General features: G+C 44.2%; 1 protein-coding gene across 1 annotated transcript in view; it reads left to right on the forward strand.

Moving 5' to 3' along the window:
• Positions 1 to 24,222, forward strand: part of LOC137603435 (phosphofurin acidic cluster sorting protein 2-like) — a 43,163-nt gene that overhangs the window by 13,148 nt on the left and 5,793 nt on the right. Inside the window, exons 2-19 of the mRNA XM_068326902.1 lie at positions 5,449 to 5,536; positions 10,863 to 10,952; positions 11,937 to 12,062; positions 13,542 to 13,704; positions 15,104 to 15,195; positions 15,412 to 15,492; positions 15,834 to 15,893; positions 17,161 to 17,312; positions 18,370 to 18,463; positions 19,342 to 19,425; positions 19,975 to 20,102; positions 20,317 to 20,449; positions 20,538 to 20,642; positions 20,757 to 20,863; positions 21,885 to 22,039; positions 22,113 to 22,223; positions 22,953 to 23,055; positions 23,602 to 23,634. Of these exons, the coding sequence (XP_068183003.1) occupies positions 5,449 to 5,536; positions 10,863 to 10,952; positions 11,937 to 12,062; positions 13,542 to 13,704; positions 15,104 to 15,195; positions 15,412 to 15,492; positions 15,834 to 15,893; positions 17,161 to 17,312; positions 18,370 to 18,463; positions 19,342 to 19,425; positions 19,975 to 20,102; positions 20,317 to 20,449; positions 20,538 to 20,642; positions 20,757 to 20,863; positions 21,885 to 22,039; positions 22,113 to 22,223; positions 22,953 to 23,055; positions 23,602 to 23,634 (1,905 nt within the window). The remainder of the gene's footprint in view (positions 1 to 5,448; positions 5,537 to 10,862; positions 10,953 to 11,936; positions 12,063 to 13,541; positions 13,705 to 15,103; positions 15,196 to 15,411; positions 15,493 to 15,833; positions 15,894 to 17,160; positions 17,313 to 18,369; positions 18,464 to 19,341; positions 19,426 to 19,974; positions 20,103 to 20,316; positions 20,450 to 20,537; positions 20,643 to 20,756; positions 20,864 to 21,884; positions 22,040 to 22,112; positions 22,224 to 22,952; positions 23,056 to 23,601; positions 23,635 to 24,222) is intronic.

Genomic DNA, 24,222 nt, shown 5'->3' on the forward strand with positions numbered 1-24,222 from the left:
CTAACAAAAAGGATTACTGCTGTGCAGAATGTGTGTTACGGCTTTGCTCCCTGACTCACCCTGCTGTCCATCTTTAATCTATCTCACACAATTGAATTGGTTTCCTCTGTTCCAGCAATCCAGGTGGGCCAAGTTCTTTAGCCCACTCTGCAAAGGGAGGGAGATGTTGTTGCTGTAGAGAGAGTGAATCAAGCGGCAGAGATAAGAAAGATAATGCACCATTTCATATTACCCACAATTGCCCCCGCTTATCGTAAACCAAATATTTGGCCGTGGCCATTTGAGTGTACTGCTGATAAGGTATTTTGTTTGCTCTCGACAGATAGAGGTGAGAGTATCGAGTGTAACTGCGGACGGAGCATCTATCATTATGCAGAGATTTCAACAGTAGCTCTTGATAAGGTTGCATTTGTTTGATGGCATTAGCGATCCCATGTTATAAATTGAAAATATTATGTGCAGTTCATTTCATTCCACACCTGAATGTTAATGGTGTGGTTTGTGGTTGTGACGTTTTTTTTCCAGGTGGAATCCAGTAGCCACGGTTCAGGAGACTCTGTGTTTGCTTGTCAGCTTAACTGGACCTTCAGCACAGATTTATTACCCTTTCTGGTCAAATGAGGTCTTGAAGTCTTTTTGTTCACTTGACAAAGAAAACGCACTTGTCGCCTCCATCCATTTGATTTACAGAAATAGTAAAGTAATGATTGTACACTGCTAGCAGCAGTATGTAAAGAAAGGAAATGGCCTTGAAAGCTAATGGCCTGGATTTACTTTAGAGACCTGAAAAGGTCAACAGTTAGCGACGCGGCAGTGACTGACTCGGACACGCTAATGGGCTTAGATGGCCCGGCGCTACTCATGCTATGAGCAATGGCATATAGGCTAAGCCCATTAGCTGTAAAGTGTTCAGGCACTCACTGAGCTCTATTCATCAAAACAGCCAATACCTAATTATTTTGATGTGACACCGTTGTCAGATGTTTTATATGTTAATGTCAATATGGGTGGATGTCATGTAGAAATACATTTGCATTTTCATGGTGAGCGACCTTCAGTAGCTCATGATGTAAATGTAGAATGTAATGTAAATGAAATCAACTTTATTAAACCCTGTAGGGAAATTGTTGGTCCACTCTAGCGGACACTGTTAGTTGCATGTATATATATAGTAGGTACAGGCCTGTAACACACACTTACACACACACACACACACACACACACACACACACACACACACACACACACACACACACACACACACACACACACACACACACACACACACACACACACACACACTGCCTGTTAGCGTGCAAACAAGAGGCTGCTCCTTCATGGTGCGCCCCCAATGAGCAACCTATAAAGGGAATGGTGCCTTGCTCAAGGGCAGCTCGGCAATACTCAGGACGTTTACTGGCACCTCCCCACTGCCAGTTCGCATTCCGAAATTTTTGGACCGACCACTCTCAGGTCCCCAGCCCAAGACTTGATAGACTGAGCTTCTTCCGCCCTTAGAGAGCATACAAGTAGATAGATAGATAGATAGATACTTTATTAATCCCGGAGGAAATTGTAATGTAACAGAATTATGTAACAGAATTACAGAAAAAATGACAACTGCAACACCAACACAAAGGATCTTTCAAATATTATCATGGTAGGCTGAATTTCTACCTCCATGCAGTAGTAGATCAATCACACAACTAAAAATTACTTGTTTAACAGAGTTTCTTTGCTGGATGAACTTCCTGCCACAGTCCTCTGCATTCATTCGGGCTGGTGACCAGCCTAGAGTTGACACTGTTTTGTGTGAAGCATGCGCACTACCTCTTAGCTACATTCCTATGGACCATATCATACAGCACAGCCTGGGGTGCAAAAATACTAAAATTACCAGGTACCAGGTTATTTCAGTTCAAACGGTAAAATCGTGAACCATCAACACCATCAACGTCCTGAGTTTGTTTGTGGAGCTGTCTTAGGTATGAGTTGTTGGTGACGATTGTGTCAGGTTAGTTGTGTGGCTCACATTGTGTGTTAGTGCATGAAAACATCACACACTCAATGAATGGAGGCTGAAGTGATGGTGCTGTCGTCATTCTGTTCAGTTCCTATTGTAAATCGGTGGTTGTAGTTTCTCAGCCGTCATCAGTGAGACCTCGCCGCTACGTGTGATCACCACCATCGACACGAGGACAGTTGCGTGTGCGAGGATGTTTGCTGCAGAGACAGACCGATCTGAAGAGCTTGGCAGGCGGCGTGTTTACTTAACCAGCGCAAGCAGTGAAACTGAAAGAGGGATTTCCCCCGTGGGTCCTTATCAACTGGGAAACAGACAGAAAATGTTTGACTTATCATTGCTTTCCGTTCACAGAAATATTGAGCCGGAGACGGCGGCTCAGATCCCCCACCCACTCTGCCTCCCCTGTGGATTGATAGTGCTGCCGTGTTTCGGTCCTGCTTGGCGCAGGAAGGCGTACTGTGATCCCACCTCAGGCTCTCTCTGGGAATGTGGCAACGATATGCCAGAAAAGGAGGATTAACACGTCTTCAGGAGCCCATATTCTGATCGTATGCGTGTGCCATTATCTGTCGAATTCAGCGACCACACCATGAGTAACAGCCCCCACCACGATATTCCTGCCGTCCCAAACGCAACACTGGTGTGTCTATCAGAATCTATTCCGAAACTTATTGAAATATCCGTGACTCTGCGGATACCTTCACCATCTATTTTAGGGTGATGACCTGTTCATTGGGTCACACCAGGTCTGTCACTTTGCCCCCGATTGGGTGGATTGGCACTGGGTGGAAGCACTGGGACCGACTGGCACCGAACCAGAACAGATGGCCGCATACTTTTCACTTGTAACACAACGCAGTGACAGACGAGAGGAGATAAGATGATGAAAAATCCTGTCTTCCCTCAGAGACTCCTTCAGCACATGCAGCTGTTTTAATTACATGTAGAGCCCTAGTGACTGGGAGCGAGGGAGAGAGATGTTGTCAGAACATCAGTCTCTCTGTGTGTGTGTGTGTCCCACTCTTCACCTGCAGACAGCTGTGGCTTCCGGGTGACTCATTCTCCACTCCAGATGAACTGGATCCACGGGTTGTGTTCAAGCTTTAACGTTCAATAACGGACAGAACTTTGCATACCTCATGTAGGTGATCAAAAAGCAAAGCCTGGATCGGTAATCCATGCCCAGGAGATTCCAGTGTAATGTCCTAGAATGATGTCTTCACATGTTCCGGTTGGATGGCTAAAATTTTTGTCGTTGTCGTTTTGTCTTTAGTTTAGTTGGTTGTGTAAACTGGAGACTGGATTGCTTCTCACGGTGGTTGGTTACATGTCACTAGTGAGACACTTCCCACCAGTGGGGGGGGGGGGGGGGGGGCTGCTGTAGACAGACAGACGGGACTGTAATGCTTGGAAGCTTCATCTAATGTTCATCTTCACAATCAAACGTTTCATAATTGTTCATAATAGTCAACACCTCCACCTCACTCTCTGGGAGTGACCAGGAAGGATAGGATCAGGAATGAGTACATCAGAGGGACAGCACATGTTACAGGTTCTGGAGATAAAGTCAGAGAGGCCAGGCTGAGATGGTTTGGACATGTCCAGAGGAGAGATAGTGAATATATTGGTAGAAGGATGCTGAGTTTTGAACTGCCAAGAAGTACTCCTAGAGGAAGACCAAAGAGGAGGTTTATGGATGTAATGAAAGAGGACATGAAGGTAGTTGGTGTGAGAGAAGAGGATGCAGAAGACAGGGTTAAATGGAGGCAACTGATTTGCTATGGTGACCCCTGAAGGGAAAAATCGAAAGGAGGAGAAGAAGTAATCAACGCCTCCACCAGGGGAGTCTGGAGGTGTGTTATGTGTCGGTTTGTGATAGACCTACCACAGGCCGCCAGTGGTCAATGTTTTTGAGTGTTAAAACTGCCCCAACAAAACATGAGTGAAGTTTCAAACCAGTCCGGGGTGGATGCAGAGGTCAGGGTGACCCCATTAGCCCCTATTAAAAAAAAATCTGAGGCAGTTTGGATGCCAACGTCTCTAAGCAGCACCACGTTGCCAAAGTGCTGACTATTACTCGCTCTCTAGATCGTGATTGGTGGCGTTTTGTCAGCTTGTTCATTCCTGTGCTGGTTAGTCGGCATAGTTTAAACTGCTCATTTCTTTGAAATGACTAGTCTCACTCTGCTGTTAAAGTAATGTCACAGTTCAGCATGCAAACCAGAAAGATTGGAAGATCTGGAAGGAATGTTTTGTATATACTGTATAAAGGGTGAATCTTAGCCTGTAAGCTTCTCACTTCAAATCGGTTGGATTACTCAAATTTTCCTCTCTTTTTATTATTTCTTTGACTCTGTGTGAAGAAAGGATTTGCCATATTGCATGCCCACAGACTCTTCATCCTTAGTATGCTCCTCAGTCTTCATTTCTCAACAGACCAACGTCATGTCGTCACAGCGCCACAGTTTCCCCTGTGCTTAGAAGTGATGTCTTTGTGAATCATCCTGGCAGAGCAGGGAGTGCCTGAAGAAAGTCAGCGAGTGATGCAAAGTCGCTCAACGAAAGTAGAGTCTGGGTAGCTCCATTATTTGTTTGTTCTGCCTTTCTTCTTCCCTTTGACTCAGGATGATGAGAATTTTTTGCAGTAAGACTGGTGGGAAAAGTGGGTCAGGAGGAAGTCTGAGGAAACTTTTATCTTGAGCTTTTGTTTTAGAGCGTTTGTCTGGTCTTAAAACTTAATTTCTGTTTTTTAATCCAGCTGTCGGAAAGTCTGGCCTGTTTCCACAGCTCCTGTGGTCAATGTGTGTTTTTGGTTTTTATTTTACTGTACTGGTCTTCTTTTCAGCTCACCCGGCGTTCCATTCAGACTGGATCTGACTTCTTTTGGAGGCGTAACTGTGTTTGTAACTGGTGGTCATTAACAACATACAGATGGCAGTGAGTCACCAGGGGCCTCTGTGTTTGAATGTGTGGCTCCTGCTCCAGTGGGGCCGACTGAGGACGTGTCATCTCAAGCACCTGTCCCATGAAGGATTGGCCCCTGGAGCTCACAATAGAAACCTGATTTAGTCGGACTTTGGAGCTCCATTTATTCCCAGCTAGTCATTGATTTTTTTTTTCTTGATGATGAGGCGCACCAATGTGAGCAGACTAGGGTCTGATTATCGAGGAGCTGTCTGGGCTGTTGCCTCGTAATTGACCATTCCTGGATGTTGCCAGTAATTATTTTCATACCCTTAGAATAAAGAATGAATGAAGGCGCATGTAGAAATACCATCTGGCAGCAGTGAATGTTATTTATTATTTATTTCAGGAGGTTTGCTTGTCAGTAACACAACAGTTATAATTAACAGATGCAACTTGAATAACTTAATTGTGTTTTGTCATTGAAATTCATCAGCGTTTCTCTCTCTCCTCCACAGGCTCTGCAGCCTCACTCTGAAAAAGCTGGTCGTCCTCAAAGAACTGGACAAGGAGCTCAACTCCCTGTCTATAGCTGTCAAAATACAGGTGGGTGGGTGAGCCCGACGTGTGTGATAGGAGCTGCAGGCTCGAAACATTTGATAGCTGTGTGTCGCTGGAGTCTGTGGCTCACAGTCCTTTGTCTGGGGCTGTGCTCTACTGAACAATCACAAAGCCTAGACGCTGATAAGACGTGCTCCTAATCCTGCTGATTGATTAAAAATCTCTTGAGCTCTACAGGAAGCCGTGGTGAGTCACACCCACTCAGGTGCTTTAAATGGCAGACCGGCATTACAATTTAAAGCAGGAGCATTAGCACCGGCGAAACGGATTGCACGTCTTACATTGATTGTTAACGCATTTCGTTCGGTACCGGTGGTCGCTTCTAACACGTGTTTTGTTATTCAGAAAGCATCTTACATATTTAATGTGGAGCTCACTGAATTAAAAATAAGCAACACATGAAGCTAACACATTGCAAAATAAATTCATTCTGTTGAAGCTCTTCAACTCACATCATGAGTCCTGGTAGTATTGAAATATAAAATGTAATTAAAAAAATCCAAACAAGCAGTGGGAATTGAAATGCATTAAAGAGCTTTTGGTTGTTAACATGAGCGGTGGTGGCGGCGCCTGCTAAAGAGGTTTAATTCGTCTGCTTGCTGTTGCTGCATGGGTTCACCTAATGTCATCTTGTCTTGACCGGCGCTTGATAATCCTCAGTTGAGTCAGAAGAACTGGATTTCTATGTCAAGTTGATGAATGGATGAAAAGAAAGAGGAGACGACACCATGACTTCAAATGGGAGCTGAAAACACTCTTTTTTTTGCAGATACAGCTGCTTAATATAATCTGAGTATTTAAATGCCTGTGTAAATAATATACAGAATTAAAATGCATGAGATTAGGGTTTCATAAATAGCATCTACACTTTCTCATGGCTGCTGCTCTGTGCTTTCACACCTCAGGAACCATTTTCCATCGCGCTCTCAATATTCTTTCCCTTGTTATGATATTTAATTTAAATTTTATGCAATTTCTAGACGAGTCCATTTAAACAGAAACAAATTATCCCCATTTAGCATCATCCTGAAGGAGTAAAGGATCCATCCTAGTGTGACCGTATCCATGAGCAACGTTTGTCTCTGGAGCGCAAAATCTCTCCTCTTTCTGCTGAGCTGCCCTCAGGAGGGCCGAGCAAAGCTGTGTTCACCGTCGCCCCGGAACTGGAGCATTAAATGCAATTTCCAGCAGATTTTGGTTAAAGAAAGCAGAGAATCCGAGGGGATGAAGGAGTCAATTTGAGAGGATGACAGGAATCAGAGTGTTTTGTTTTCAGACAGTGAAGGACAAAACCCCATTACCACATGACATCGACGCATCGTTCGACATTCGGTGGCCACCTCTTTGCCTCTTTTCTCTCTCTGGATCTCATCAGGTTCACACACACACACGCACGCACGCACGCACACACACACACACACACACACACACACACTTTTAATGGCTAACCATTTGGATGGTCTCCCAGTCGAAAGGCGTGATGAGATTGCATTTTGGTCTCCAGGAGGCCCAGTGTTCCCTGGGATATAGAGGTCTGTCTCGTTACCCTGGAGACCGCCGGGGTCACGTCAAGACCTCCTCAGAGAAACCTCTGCTACGTTCTGTGCACATTAGCTTTTAATTTGGTATGCTACTGCATGTGAGAGACATGATTGTGCATTTCATGGCCTGTCTTTCCTGTAGCCGCCTGAGGCCGGAGCCAGACACTGATGTCAGCAGGATTATAACATGAAAGGCATGCAATCTTCACTTCAATGCAAGTCACTGTCCAAAGCAATTCCAATAGCACTCCCCTCAGATATGATCCAATTACGAGTGTGTGTATTAGGTGCATGCTGGGCAAAAAGAAGAAGCTTCTAATGCCATTAAATCCCTCATATAATTCCACTTTAAGCTCTTGTCCCGGCTTTAGATCATATTCTGTCATTGCTACAAACAGGGGAGCCGCTTTAGAGAATTTAACGTTGGAAGAGTAATGCTGAGAAGAAGTGTGAAATTTAATTTTCCCACAGGCTTGTGGAGCGTAGGAGAGTAGATGGGCTGCAACATCCCTTCAAGTGGTCCCAGGAAAGACACTGGAAAAGCTTGTGGCAGAGGAGGAAAGGGAGTGGGGGGCAAAGGACATTGAGTTCAATCTCTCCTTGCCAAGGCTCTGTATTGGGAATGCATGTCAGGCTTTGTGAGAGCACTCAGTGTTTGTGCCTTGATTCATTGTACCCGCCATGAGAAAAGAGTGCATACAGGGCCTCTTTGTGGAGCTCAGGATAGTGACAAGGTCAAAGTCCGAGACATTTCTTTATGTGTTCATTACATAGAAAACAGGAGGGACAGCAAGTCTGTCTCTGGAACACATGGAGCTGTGGGGTAATGCTCTTTGCATTATGATACAGTACACGTGTGTGCAAAAATTAATGTTTTAAATTCCCATGTTTACTGTCTCATCCTTTTGTTTCTGTTCTTTCAAGTTTGATTCCAGACCTTTGTTTACAGCTATTAGCCCTTCTTAGAGATTTCCAACTCATAGCAGACTCTCTTTTGAAGATTGATGACATAACCGTCACAATGGGATGAGAACACGTACAAACACAACAGTTCTGTGTGAACAGAATGTTTTATTCCTATGCATTTTTAAAAATCTCTCCCCTTATTTGTCCTCGTCATCGCTTTCTGTCTCCACCCCTCTGTTTATGGGTAGCCGAGCCCCCTGAAACATTTTAAGCCCACTCAAACATTCTGAGGCTGTTATTTCTAAGCTGCTCGGTAGAAGTTGGTTGAAAACACTTATAGGAGCTTATTTGTCCGGCGGAGCCCAAATGTCCATGGAAAAAGAAAATGGATTTGTGTTGTCAGGATTGTTTCTGATGTATTTTCATCTATTCAGCAGTGCTTACTTGATTTTAGGGTGTGTGTGTGTTGAATAAAGTGAATTGTGTGCTTTTTCTACTGGCCGTGACTCTGTAGAGCCTCTTTCCCGCTGTGACTCACAATGTCTTGTCTTTGGATGTTTTTGGTCTTGTTTTCCACAACCCTCCCTATCAGCTATCCAACGTGGTGTGATCAGAACTTCAAATGTTATCGTGAATAACCTGCAGATTATGTTTATTATTAACAAATTAATGGTTGTCGCAAAGTCTAAAGCAGGGGTTCTTAATCTTGTTGGAGGTACCGAACCCTGTCTGTTTCATATGTTCACCCACCAAACTATTTCTATGGTAAAAAAAATAAAATTCAAATTTAAAACAAAAGTATATGTTTTATTGGTGTATTTAATGAATTGTGCATCACCCTTTTCAAAGAACAAAACCAAGACAGTGCATGAACTCACATGAAATGACCTACCTGCAAATCAGTGTGACTTCTGCTGTTGTTATAGAGACCAGTTCAGATATGCGTGGCTTCACATTGACAAGTGTTACTCTGATGTCGTTTTTGCAGCAAACTCTGTTTCTTTTGTTTTCCATCAGCTTAAGGAAGTCTTCCTTTATTTTTGCCAGTGCAAGACTAGAGTTGCTCAACTTGACATTGCAAATCCTGCAGAACGCTGACTCCCATCACGTTCCGTTATACAGTACATGTAAATTCACCCTGAACATATTCGTCCGACCACTTTCTTTTTTTGTTCATCATAGTTACTATGAATTAAAATATTAAGAAAGCAATCAGATGACGTACCATCATGACAGGCATAAATCGACTACTGAGTGCGCAAAATCTCATGTAGCACAGGTAGGCTAATGATGTAGCGTCACGTGATCACCTGCAGCCAGTGATGGCTAAGGGGGGCGTGTCATCACGAATTGACACGATGTGTCAAACGTACACAGTGATTCGTGTACGTTCTGCAAAAACACCTGATTCACCGTGTCGGGTGTTTTGTCTTGATCTCCGACTCCACCGAACCCCTGAGACCGACTCACCGAACCCCTAAGGGTTCGATCGAACCCAGGTAAAGAACCACTGGTCTAAAGGCTTCAAGTTTCTTCCTTCATTCAGCCAACAGTCCATAAACCAACAACCAACTAAAAAAATCTTTATTTACATTATTTTCTATATAAGGTGCACCTTTTATAAAAGCCTTTAATTTTCTCAATTTCTTATAATCCAATGTTCCATATATATGAAAAAAGTTTTAAAATAGACCATTCATTGCAGATGAGTTCTCAGATGTGTTTTATAATCCAGTGCACTTTATGTATGAAACATTTTTTTTAGATAAGCCATTCATTATAATCCAGTGCGCCTTACAGTGCGGAAAATACTGTACTTTCTTAAAAACAACGCAAAGCACCAAGTTGATTATTTAAATCACACAGTCGTGTTAAACACCCGAGTGGTTTGAAAGCAGCACCGCATTCTTGAATGAGGTTTACACCCACTGATATCCTGAACACACACCCAGCCATTTCATTTGGTATCTGCTGCATGATTTAGCAGCTCTGATGACGGAGGATCCAGTGTCATAGCCGCCGCTCCGGACCATGACGACAGACACCCGATATCTTTACCTCTCCTTGTTACTCCATCAGCCTCGCATGCATTTATTTTCAGTATTCTATACGTTTCACTTTTGAGGCTCTAATGAATACCTGAGCTAAGACTTAAGGACGTCTGAGGTTCTCTCAGCTGTGCTGTTAAGTCTTTAGCGCTCACAGATGGACATAAACTAATAAACACACTGTAGTGTGTGATGTCCCTGCTGGATGGGCGCGGAGCTGCCAGACATCACACTGTCTGCTGTCCTCTGGTGCGTCAGCTGTTTTAATCTTCTGGTTATGGATCACACACACAACGCCAGGACGTCACCCACCCCCCCCCCGTGAGCTCACCGGCTCACCTGCTGTTACTCCGGCTCAGGTGGAACAAAGATAACTCGACGTTTATAACCTGACGCCTCTGCAGCGCTCATACGGAACGAAGTGTTACAACAGATTCATCACTTCCTGCATGATAATCATAAGATTTTTTGCTCCTGAAAAGTACATTTAACATCGCATCACGTACTCACAATATTTTTACTGCAAATCAAACTGTCGCTGAAGTTTTTGTGCCAGTTTGGAGCTGAATTTGATGAATTATCACAAAAAAAAAGCAGTATTGAAATGTTTTTCTTCAGTAACTTTCAAACCAATAATGAGACGCACGTGATTCTAAATTCTGGGGTTAAAGAGGCGCATTATGGGGGTCAAACCAGCGTAGCGCCACTGCTTTTAGACGCACTACCGTAATGGGCAATCTGATCTGTCTTGGGTAGAGGTTTGCATCTCAGCGGTCTATCTGGTTACAAATGCACTTCCTTTACTTTATCTTCCAGGGTTCGAAGCGTCTTCTGAGGTCCAACGAGTACATCCTCCCACCCAGCGGGCTGATGGAGACCGATCTGGAGCTCACATTCTCACTACAGGCAAGGATTCTTTCATGATACTGTGAACTGTCGCACTGACACCACAGTTGCTGGATCGTGTTGAAGCCTGTCTTTGTGCGACAACCCCCTAGCAAATTTGAAATATCCACCTCTATTTATATGTGTTTTTTAATAATCTATTAGTTAGGCTTATTCATTTTATATTTTTTTTGTCCTGTACTAATAACTTTATTTTCTCTTCAGATTATAGGGGAACATTTCTGTTTCTATATTTTGTGCACAAATTCAAACTTACTGGAGTCACAGAAGCTTTTTATGACAAAATCTTTCACAGCTGAAAAAATGATGTGTCGCCTTAGTTTTGAGCTGGAGTAGTGAAACAATTATTAAGGTTGAACAAGTCGAGTGAAAACAAGACATGAAGTATATAAATGATCCAAATTCTTTTGCAGAAACCTGAGGCACATATTCCAACTTCAGCTCACGCTGCTGCTGAGCAAAGCCCCGAAAAAGTAATGGAGGAATGCAGCAGCTCATCCAAATTGTTGAACTTGCATTTTATTAGCTATTGTGTGAATATTCTAATAAAAAGGGGCCAGAAAAATAAATGGAAAGCCCCGGTTCTGTGAGTCACTGTGACTCTGGAGGTGGCTGGAAAGAGCAAATGTGTGGATAACATGAATTCTGAGAGGGAAATCCACTTTACCATCAGTTTAGCAGGCAGACTATTGAACGTGTGAATAGTTGTGACCGTCTGTGCACCATCTGTTCATGCACATTTTTCACGTGACGGTGGAAGGAGCGGAATGCTAACATTAACAGTAAATGCATACAATGTTTAAAAAATATTGTTTGGAAAAGATAAGACATGAATACGGTTTGCACAAGACGGATGGCCAGGGAGGTGTAGAAGGTTTTAGTAGTAACAAAAGAACTACGTTGAAATACGTTGGTATTCTTGTTGTCATCCCAAACACTACATAACATGATCTTCATCACTCATCTGTTTGTTATGGTTTTTAGTACCCCCATTTTCTAAAGAGGGACGCCAACAGACTGCAGATCATGCTGCAGAGGAGGAAACGCTACAAGAATCGAACCATCCTGGGCTACAAAACCTTAGCTGTGGGAGTCATCAACATGGCTGAGGTACGTTCCAACAGCGGCCCTCGGTGTCGCCATGGGAAACGTGTCGCTGTCCTCTGAACTTGCGACAGCGTTCGTGTCTTCTCTGACAGCGATGACACGGCTGTTAGTGGAAGCGTACCACGTCTTGGCTGCCAGAGAGAGAGGGCCCTCCTTTGTCACACATCATTTCAGATGATTCATGCTGATCACACACGCTAGCTGTGTGAGATTATGGGCCATCTGGAGATGCCTCCATGTGCAGCTTTTGAGAAAATGATGCATTCACCCATGCAGTAGCAGCAGCTGATATGTAAATGTTGTTTGACATGTATGATCTTAAGGCTGTAATCACAGGACATGTGCTGTCCCTTAAGGTAAATTAACTAAAAAGAAGTGCACCAAGCTCAGGATTTTTTATTTCCATAGAAGAAGTGTGTCGATTGTGATATATCTCTAGAAATTCTAGAGTGATTCTTTCTGCCATATCTCACATCTTTACATACATCTCAGAATATAACAATGTTGTTGTCAGTTTTAACGCTTACATACATTGATACTGGCTGCTATTGACTGTTTCTCTCTCCGAGTCATTTATTAACAACAAGGCGTAGAATGAATGGGTTTTACGAGCGCGTCCTGAGGCAACATTTCCTCAGTACTGATTAATGCTACTGTACTAACAGCCGACAGACGTTCCTGTGAATGCTCAGCCAGTTACTGTCCAGCCGAAGCTCGAGGAGAGGAGCTGACTGACATCTGAAACAAGACGGAGTCAAAAAACTGCTTTGGTGATTGCTGCAGAGAAATAACTCACAAGCCTCCACAAAAAAAACCCCCAACTAGATACACAATTATTGTATGCTGTTGGGCAATTATTTCATCATAGAATGGATGATTCTGAATCTGTTGAAGCATTATGTGAAAGGACATCACTTAGCATCCAGCCTTAAAGTGGCTGTCTGCCTGCGTTTGAGCAAAATGAGGCTTCTCCCAGTACGCTGATTCATCAAGTGAGATATTGAAAGTGCCCCCCAGATAGAGATTAAGAAGGAATCTCATCTCATCTTTATGCCAAATGTGTGTGTGTGTACAGTTTGATTGGGCGGTATGAGAGCAACGCTGTGCTAATAAAGATTTATTTAACAATAGAATGTCTGCCAGCATAAATTTGGGAAACGGAATCCAGCTCAGTCTCCGGACCAGTTTGGGCTTCATTAAGATAAAATTCTTCCATCCTTCAGTCTGTTGGAGAAATGTTGCTCCAACAGGACTCCACAGAGTGAGCGATGGGTGTGGGAATTTGACAAGACAGGAAGGCATCTTGGCTAAAGCTGCCTCGATGCCGTGGCAGATGGATCCGTGTGCCGTCCTGTGTTATATTTATTCTTGATGATCTTATCAGGAACATGTTGGCAGAGGAAGTTTCAGTTTGTGTACATCTACTAATGTGTTTCTCGACATCCGTGCCGGAATCCCTTATGGTAATCTCCGTGTGTCCAGGTAATGCAACACCCGACAGACGGGGGACAGATTCTGGGTCTCCATAGCAACGTGAAGGAGGCTCCAGTGCGAGTGGCGGAGATCAGCGTGTTCTCTCTTTCCAGCCAACCCATCGACCACGAGGACGGCAGCGGCCAGGCTGGCCGTAAGACCAAAACCTCAGGTGGGCGCAGCCGTCCCCCATCCCTCTCCGTGGGTCCTTTGGATTAAACTCGGGCTGTCCGGCCAGATCCTGTCTGTAATTTTAGCCGTCACCATGCAGCCAGCCCTCCCTGGCCAGGCCTCTCACTTCCCTCATTCCACAAGGATTCAATTTCCCAACCAGAGGATAGAATAAAGATTAATCCCAAGATAACCCATGGTCAAGGATAGATTATTTACTTCATCTCGCTATGGATGACATGTAATGTAATGATTTGACTGTGGAAAGGATTTTGGCCCTATTAACTTACACTGTTCTAAATCTGGTTGGGGCAAAAATTCTGGGTCCAGCTCGGACTCCAGGCCTTCAGTCCCGCTATGCTGATCCGTCGCTGTTCTGGATGTTATTAAGGGGCCGCTCAAACATAACAGATGAGCTCATGCTCCAAGTATTAAACTGGTGTCATTCTGAGGGAAGAAAAGATGTTTATCTTTCTCCTCGCTGCAGCGATCGTTAATAACATCCATCTGATCTGAACTTCCAACGGGACGCTTCTCTGGCAAACGGTCCAGATCAGCTTTTATTAAATCAAATAAAACAATTTTAAAAATCCTCACCTTATCTGTCCTCAGCTGACAAACAGTAACATCTACCACTGTACGTTATGGTTTTAAAAGATGCCAATAAACAAAAGAACCTAGTTAACTTTGTGACAAACAGTATAAATTCAGACAGTATGAGTTTAGTTGCATTGTGAGGATTTTTAGCATTGAAGTACTTTTGCATTGCTATAAATCTGAAAGTAGATAACGACAGGATAAAAAAAAGAGTAAATTAATCCAAAATTGTCCAGAATTGTCTTTAAATTATGAACTACATTCATCACTCAGATTACAGTGCATGTAATGTAAAATGTAAAGATTATTCTTTCTTGAAAACCTTCATGATGTGCTGCAGGTCCCTCACTCTAGTTATCAAAACCATCGATCTGATGACCAACCAATAGTTTTCTAATAAATAACAAGGCGTGGCCCCTTTTTGATCAAAACCACTTTCATTTCAGGCCGATCGATCAATCTTTGTCGGTTAGCCCCGCCCACTGCTGGCACAAGTCCCACCCATTCAGAGTTCAGATCATGTGGTTGGTTGAACCGATAGAGACACTGCTGTACGTTTTAATCCCTAATATTTCCCATGAATGAGCACAACATTTAAAGTTTTAGATTTCACACTCCTCTGCTCATTTCTTTCGGGTCACCACAAATCGAACATTCTTTCTCATCCAATTCTTAATGTGTCTGAGGGAAACATGCAAATTTGAGTCCACAGAGATATAACGCTGTCAACACTGGAATAACGCCAGATGCATTTTCCTCCATTTGGATGTTTTTATTCTGATGTGTTTGCTTGTCTACCTCAGACCGATCCCCAGACATGGATAACTATTCTGAGGAAGACGATGACAGCTACTCTTCAGAGCAGGAAGCCAGCGATGATGCGGTTCATGGACAGGTCAGTCTAAGAAAATGCTTCTGATAAATCTTCATTAAGTCAGTGGACGACAAGCTGACGTGGGTGGACAAAAGAAGTACCACACGTTGTATGGTTTACTGTGCAATCGCTCATGATGTTATAGAGGAAGATCAGTGGCTGATTTAATCAGCATCATTTCTCTTTCCACAATACATCATCAGGATAATTAATGGATCGTTTCACGTTTAATTTCAGGATCTTTACGATGAAGACGACGAAGTCAGGAAGCCAAAGAAACCCCGGAGGAAAATGATTCGAACCACATCCATGACCAGAGTTAGTCGCCTCCTCCTCTGTGGAGTTAACCGCTTGACAATCATTGACTATTTGAACAACGCGCGGCCCGTGTTTGCCGCTGCGCAGGCTTTTAAGAGAAAGCACACACGCCATGTTCCATTTGTTCAAGCCATTAGTGAGATACGGATGAACATGTAAATGAACGCTGTGGATTCACTGGACTGATTCTAATGGTCTTTACATAGAGTGGCTGTGAATGAGTAATCCAGTGGACAGTTACTTGGGAGAAGCGATAAGCCGGATCCCAGCTGCCGTGCATATTTAATACTGACAGTTATTTGTTTTTCTCCCATAATTGCATCTTTTTTTTTCTGTTAAAGCAACCTAACTTCAAGCAGAAGTTTGTGGCCTTGCTGAAGAGGTTCAAGGTGACCGATGAGGTGAGTGTGAAATGAGTAATCACATTTTCGTTTTGATCGACCCCCCACCCCCACCCCGGGAGAACGCGATGAATGTCAAAAGAAACAACACTGAATTTTAAAGCACACACCTGGGATTTCACAGTCATTCTGTTACGTAGCTTTAGTAAGTCACCTCTGAAGCAGATCGGTTCTGAAACTGTTTCCAGGGCTGGAAAAAATAAGATCAGTGTTGTCTATCGAAGCAGCGGATGGCTACGTGATTGCTAATGTGCTCCTGATCATGGATGTCCACTTCATACGTGTCTGTTAGCAGCAGTTCATATGCAGACCCCATTATGGACTTTGTTCTCTATCTCTTAATGGAATGCTTGTTCTGCACGGCTTCATGATTTTCTTCTCAGAATTTCTCTGGCTTTTATATAACAGCCTGTAATCAGGTCATCAAGAGAATGTCAACCAATTGTGAGCAACAAGCAGAACAAATGTCCATTATCTTATAAACTGTGTTTTTCTATTGCAATCGAATTGTGAGATCTATAAAAGTAATTGAGGCGTACATTTTCTTGTTTCTCTGTCCCGTCAGCAACATTCGAGCTATTACCTCAACAAAGATGTATAAGAGATAAGGGTTTACTTTGAGATGAGGTTTTATTGTACTTATTTATATTTCTACGTCATTTCTATGAGTGATGTGCGCTGGAGGTCCATACAGCGGCCTCTGGGCCCGTCCTCAGTTGTGTGTTTCTTGATGCTTCTGGAAGCTCCAGGTGGCCTGATGATCTTTTATCACGGTTCCCCCGTCGCTAATCCGTTCCTTGTGGCCGGGCGGCGTGCAGCACTACAGCTCTATAAATACATAGCCAGGAGGAGGAGGAGACGGGACAGACTGTGTTTATCTTCTCCCTGCCAGCTCCTGTACTTACGGAGTGGCATTAATCACCTGATTAGTCCACAAGCCGGCCTGTGTGCACTCCCCCTGCTGCACCCCCCGACTGTGTGGCTGGCAAACCAAGGCTCAGCACCCCAGTGCTTCTCTAGCACTCACTTACCTTTTAATTGGGCTGCTCAGGAGCTCGAGTGGGACGCATTCCGAGTATAGATTTCTCATTTTACAGCCTTCAGTCTTTCCTTCCCCCCTTGGAGCCCCCATTAACACGACTGTGGGGTTGATTTGTTAATGAGAAGCACCCGCCGGTCCCTACAATTACTTAATGTACGACTACCATCACAAGCCACTGATTGCAGCGCACTGAGGTGTCGATGACGTGCTCGTCCTGTGCTGCAGGTCCTGGACTCTGACCCGGTGGACCAGAACCAGGAGGTGGAGGAGGACCTGGACTTACTCTACGACAGCCTGGAGGTGTACAACCAGAGTGACAGCGGTCCAGAAATGGAGGACAATGAGAGCGTCCTCAGCACACCCAAACCCAAACTTAAGTATGTCTCTATATGTGTGGGTGTTGGATCATGTATGTTCACATTGTATGTGGTTCATTACTAAACCAGTTACAGTATTTTCCGCACTATTAGGCGCACCCAAAAGCCTTTATTTTACTCAAAAACCTACTGCGCCTTATGCAGTGGTATCTCTACTTACCAAATTAATTGGTTCTGGAAGAAATTTCATAATTAAAAATTATGTAAATAGAGACGCGTTTTCCATGCAAATGCCCTAATCCATTCCAAGCCCCCCAAAATTCAGACATAAATGTTTTATAAAGCATAAAAATGCATCAAAACATGTAACAAATACATGTTAGGATTAGATTATTACACAATAAATGAGAGTTGTGCATAACGTAAAAAACAAAGAACAGAGTAAAGAATAATAATGATGGTCATTTACCCTTTAACTGCTGTCCTCATTGTTTTTTGCCCTCTTTGGTTCATGCCCTCTTGCCCCACCATGAACAACAGAGTGAATTCCAGTCCAGTTCCAGTTTTTCATGCTTTTCTATGATCTCTTGCTTTGTTTGTACGGACAAAAAACTCTTTTCTTCGTCTTTTCTTTTCCTCTTTTCTCCGTCACCTTCTTGGGGTCCATAGTGAATACTCTAAAAGTTAATATATTTACGTAAAACTATCAGAACACCTCACGGGTCGAGGGCTGAATGACGAGGACGCTGCATAGACACCTATCTAGCTACACACAGAGGTCCCTCTTAGCCAATGGGATGCCAGGATGCTAGGTAATAGCCAATGGCAGAGTAGCTATAAGAATATTGCGTTCAGGAACCTGTGGGAGCTGCGAGTATCAGCCGATACTGTATTTTTACCTTTCGTAAGACGAAATTCTTTCGTAACTAGAGGCAATATTTTCCTGTTGAGGCGTTTCGTAAGTAGAAAATTTGGTATGTAGAGACATTCGTAAGTAGAGGTACCACTGTATATGAAAAAGGATTTAAAATAGACAATTCAATGAAGCTTCGCCTTATACTCTAAGTATTTGTTCTGATGTTCTAGTTTTCTCCAATTTGTACCTTTCTGTTTTCAGGCCGTTCTTCGAAGGGATGTCTCACTCCAGCTCCCAGACAGAAATTGGAAGCATCCACAGCCACAAAAGCCAGCAGAGAGAGCTGTCATGTCCTGTAAGTTGATCACTTTTCACCGAGGCCTTTTTCAGCACCACTGTTTACCTATAAACTCGTGTCTATTTTGCTTGAGAGGTTTTCATTGTCCACACAGTTACATAAGGAACTGCCTCTGGGCATTGTTCAAATGTCTGGCAGTCGTCTGTGCTTATTGTGGTTCAGGGATCCCTAAAGGCCGTCACACTGCAGGCAAGATATTCTGAGCATGAGAGCAATGAGACCCAGCAGGACTGGATGGAGGCCTGCAGTCCTTACCCTCTTAACCCCCACGGCCCGCCAGTATTTTTAGGGAATGACCCCTGGTGACCCCACCCACCACCACCACCACCATCAACACAGACACAAATATGCTTCCTCGGTTAGAGAGAAGACTTGATGGAGAAAACGCTCAGAAATTTATGATGTATTGGAAGGAATAAGGCCAGAGAACATGTGATTATTTGAATGGTGAGGGAGGGAGGGGGGGTTGTTTAGGAACGTTAAGGAATCCATTACAGGCTCTAATAAAAACAAAACCCAGAGCATTTAAAACTGCCGTCGCCTCCATTTTATTAAAACGTGTCTCCATCCGACAGTAAGACGCACAGTGGAAAGTTTTAATACAATATTTAAATGAGTTGAACTAAATGTTTACATCATGCATTTACAGTCAACTAAATATTAGTTGACAAAATGTTGGTGATTGTTTTCACATCAGGAGCCGGAGGTAAGGACGTCTGTCAAGCCGTCGCTGAGAAGCTGCCTGTCAGTGTGGTGGGGGCTCAGAGACGTTATCTCCTGCATCCACCAGAGACGTGACCTCCATGTTTAAATCTGTGTGTGTGTGTGTGTGTGTGTGTGTGTGTGTGTGTGTGTGTGTGTGTCTGACCCTCCAGAGTGGGGAGTTTCTGACCGTGGACAGATGTAAAGTCCAAGGGGCCCGGTATCAAGATGACAGCGTCACCGACTCGACCATTGGGGTATGTCGTCGGACCGGTGGTGGTTCCTGTTGACCTTTGACCTTCACTTTCATGTTTTAAAGCTAAATCCACCCCCCAGGTCTTACTCTGACTTGCCCCTTTTACTCCTGTAACTAGTTTACTGAGAAAAAGCAAAGAGGGAGGGGGGTTAACAATGCTACAGTCATCCATTGGGGATCGACCCGGGGCTGGATTCATTCTGACTGATGAGGAATAAAAAGGGGTTGTTGGGTTTTTTTTTGATCGTCGTCGTCTTTGTACTCAATCTAACTCCAGCTCTCTGTCTGGCCGTCCTGGTTCCCCCCTCAAACAGAATATCTGAACAGCTTCTTGTCTGCCGTAGTGGACTCACATCATTATCTCAGTCCTCAGTAACAAAGTTTAATTATTCAACGGCTGCGAGAGACGAGGCAGAATGCGCTTCGACACCCGCGGGAGAAGTCGGTGTCGTTTTTTTGGGGGCCTGACAGTGGGGCTGTGTTGTACGGTAACATGGGCGGTGTCCGACCCTCGTGGCTAACCCCCCCCACCCCCCCACCTTTGATTCAGGAGCCGGAGCGTGACGACAGCGGACCGGCACCGGGGGAAGTGAGCAGCTGGGATGTCAGCACTGAGCGGATAACCAGCACCGTTGGCAAACTCTGCAAAACAGAATCTCAGAACCACATGTCTCCCAGGTAACACGCAGAAAAATACACCTGGACTGAATGCCATCGTGTGTGTGTGTGTGTGTGTGTGTGCGTGCGTGCGTGTGCGTGCGTGTGTGTGTGTGTGACTTTTATCTGTTTCGTGGCTGGCGGTTTTTCATGGAGCGTTTGATCTCGATGAGGGTCCGTTCTCGCGCCGCCCCTCCTGTATTTTGAGCTCATTGTGTTTCGTCTTTGTCGACAGCAAAGTGGAGAACCGGCTGCAGAGACGTCCTCGCAGCACCTCCATGAAAGACCGACAGAACTCCAAGGCGCAGGGCGACCGGACCAGCAGCATGGAGAGCGAGTGCTCCCCCGACTCACGGCTCATCGCACAGGTATGCACGCATCACATTTCTTTACATTAAACTAAAGAAATGGTCCGATTGTGCTCACGTCAACCTCTTTGCTCGTCGTTTGGCTCAGGTTCCCAGGAAGTCTGTGTACGACCAGCTGAACCAGATCCTGATCTCTGACGAACGCCTCCCAGAGAGCATCATCCTCATCAACACCATGGAGTGGCAGGGACAGGTGTGTGTTTTTACACACAACGCTGCTCATCCCTGTCCACCCGGGTCACTTTATTTCAGTGTTTTCTTGTCCTGTGCCATGAGCTGAGTGAGTCCCTCTGGTGTTTTCCTGCAGTACGTAGCTGAGCTGCTCCACGAACAGGCCCAGCCCATCGTGTCCACCTGCTCCGCTGCAGACGTTCAAGCTGCCTTCAACACCATCGTCACACGAATCCAGAGATTGTGAGTCCAAATCTGCACACACACACACACACACACACATGCATGTCCAAACCGTGCATGCTAATGGTGATTCGATGTCCGGACGCTGCGGAAGTCGCCTTTCTCCTTGAACCCATTCTATTTGATCCTTGAAACAGAAGCGACTGGACTGTTATTTATGCTCTGATGACACTTCACCTCTATAACCCGTCGACCTGTAACGGTGGTGGCTGGACCGGTTGTAAAGGTACAACCTTGTGACCTTCTGTGTGTTAATGACCCCACTAGACAGGGTATACCCGAGGAAGCCTCTTGGACCAGTGGTGAAAATCCTTCCACCCCTGAACAGAAGTCCAGTTGCTTCTTACGACCTGGTCCAACTATAATTTATGGGAGCCCGTTCTATCAGAACGCCTCTGGACCTTCTTTGTGCAACTGCCGTCTCATCGGTGATGGATGAGGCAGTCTCATTCTGCCGCGCTGCTTCTGTTAAACCTGTTTTGTCTCTAATTCAGTCTCACAGCGGCTTTTCCTCCCCTCACACACACCTGCTCCTCCTCAGCCGGTCTATCTACCCCAGCTGGCGCCACGTCGCATAGAGCCCCGCACATCTTCTACGTTAACAGAATCGCTCAGTGCTGCATGGCTTTAGCTGGCTCTGCTTTGAATGTAGCCAATAAGAAGGCATGAGCAGCCACAGATGTTAAAGTATTTTAAATGCTTTGACTTACAAACAATAAACTAAAATCATTTCTTGGGTTTTTAAAAGTGTTGGAAGTGAAAAATGGAATCAGCACCAGCAACGGTGGTTTTTATTATCAACTAAGATCCTAACCCTACCTGGAACCCCAAATCTATTGCTAGGTACTTTCCTAAATCTGGTCTTTTAGTTTATACTGGACGTACACCAGGAACCTTGTTGAAAGTTGAGTCTTTTTTCCCTGAAACACCCAGAAATTCTCTCACAGACTCTCTGACCCTACATTTCATGGTCTGTAAAACTATTTCTCATTATGACTCATTCAAATATAAACCCTTACAGTTGTAACTGCAACGCGCAAACACCCCCGACGATGAAGGTGGCGGTTGCGGGCGACCAGAGTTACCTCAGCACCATCCTGAGGTTCTTTGTGGAGCAGCTGGCCAACAAGACGCCCGACTGGCTCAGTTACATCCGCTTCCTGGTGATCCCCATTGGTGAGTCATTCACGATTAGCGTGATAACCGCCTCAGTGCTGGTTTTCATACGTCACTTTTTTATTCTACGCAGGTTCCCATCCTCTGGCGAAGTACCTGGCCTCCTTTGACAGCAGGTTTAACAACATCTTCATGGACACTGCTTGGAGGGAGCTGTTCTGCAGGACGGAACGGCCCACCTCAGGTTAGGAGCGCGGCGCTGCTTCAGTGCAGCATGTAGCTCTTCCTCATGGGAGTTCTTCTCTCCACTGTGATCTTTGTAATGATATTTTGCCTTTACTTCCAAAATGTGCTCATACGTTCAGTCAGCGCACTGCTTTCTTTGCTTTTTATACAACTTTTAATGCAAGTGTGGATTAAGAAATCACAGGCATTGAAGTTTTTTTTTGTCTTTTACATGTAAGTACAGTCACACACATCCATTCTATTCTATTCATCAGTTCTCACTTGTTCTGCCTGAACAAGCCTGGTAATCATGATTCATCGCCGCCCGCTAAGTCGCTCCGTATCCCAAGTAAAAATTAAGGATATAAAACGAATCAGCTCCTCTAGAGTGTGTGTTAACTTTGACATCTATTTTCATCACAGTATGAAACGACGGACGTGTTTCTGCAGAATAAGTTTAAAGTGTCAGAAACCACAGATGTAAAGAAATAAAAGACAGCATTTTCTCACCTTCAGCTATAAGGCTCCTGTGTGTTCATCTCATATTGTCTGGCTAATCGCGCACATGATTTAATGACATTTTACCCTGAGCGCTCCCCAACTTCTGGAAACGATCAATAAACAGTCTTGTAGCGATCTACTCTGCGGGAGCATCCGTATTTGTGTTGCTCGTCCTGCATCTTGTCTCACTGAGATGTGGAACAGCAGCGGCGTGTTATCAACCAGCCTTTCTGTCTGCTCCCTGCAGATAACATAGATGTAGCAGGACGGGTCGTTCAGTATCTGGCCGGCGCCAACGTGTCCCACCAGTTCCCCATCTCAGAGGCCATGCTCACCTACAAACAGAAGAGGTAAAAGATTATGTAACTGTCAGCATTCTCATGTGTGGCTCATATTTGTGTCGGTAGACCTGTTTTTGTGCTTTTTTTCATGCTCTTATTTTGGGCATGCCTATGTTGGAGTTGGAATTGAGTTTTGTTCAGTAGTTTTATTTTCAGAATGGAGCAGCATGTGAAAGACGTTAAAGTGCATATGCATGAAAACACTTAAATATTCAACAGACACATGAGGTAATACTGTAGTGAGGCTCAATTCACTTACTGCAGTTACATTGACTTAAATAAGATATTAGATGTGATTACTTTTTTTTTTTTAAATTTCAAAAAATTAAATGAAATCAACTTGTCTTCATAGGTTTGATCAAACCCAGACAGAATCTGTTGCATTTCTCTCCTATAATCATTTCTTTGTTTTGTTTTCATACGTGTGACCAAATCCCGCCCCTCTTCGTCAGCGCGGTTTCCTATTGGTCAGAAGGTTCTAAATGCCACACAGTTGTAACGCTGATGCATTCCTTCTTCCCCCCACCCCCCTTTCCCTTTTGATTTGCATTCAAGGAAAAGGAGTTTGTATTTTGATTTTTACATCAGGTATCTAATTCAACTCTTGTTTTGCCCTCCTTTACTTCTGTTCCTCCATTTGGCTTGAGCTCATGGCGGTGTCTTTAACATTTCCCTTTCCACACTCGATACTCACTGTAACTTCAGTTTGCACTTTGTCGTGACTTGTGCTGTTTGGTTCAGTGTGACTTTGGTTCTTACTCTGTCCTCTCTGTGTGGTTTTTTTTTTTTTTGCTGTGGAGATTTGCCTAACAACCTTTAAAACAGTCACGGAGTGGAATGACTTCCTGACTCCTGCATCCCTAAATAACGTAGAGTTTAGAACGACCCACAGGCTGGACGTGTGTGTCTGAGTCAGGAGTGGATCTCTTTGTCGCTCAAATAAAGAAGTGAAATAAGTTTGTTATATTTGGAAGACTATTTTTGGAACTTCCTGTTTATAACTGTTGATGTTTTTGTTTCCTGTAATTTAAATGATTCCCTATTTACTACTCAATGTCTTTGTTTGGTTGAGCGAGTCGCTAGTTTGAACCTGTTATTTAAAACTCATGATTCCAAACAGCTGATAAGTGATTCTGACGATCCGTCCGGTGGTTCTTCACAAAAATTTACTCCCGA

The sequence above is a fragment of the Antennarius striatus genome, chromosome 11 (assembly GCF_040054535.1).
Source record: "Antennarius striatus isolate MH-2024 chromosome 11, ASM4005453v1, whole genome shotgun sequence".
Classification (NCBI taxonomy): Eukaryota; Metazoa; Chordata; class Actinopteri; order Lophiiformes; family Antennariidae; genus Antennarius; species Antennarius striatus.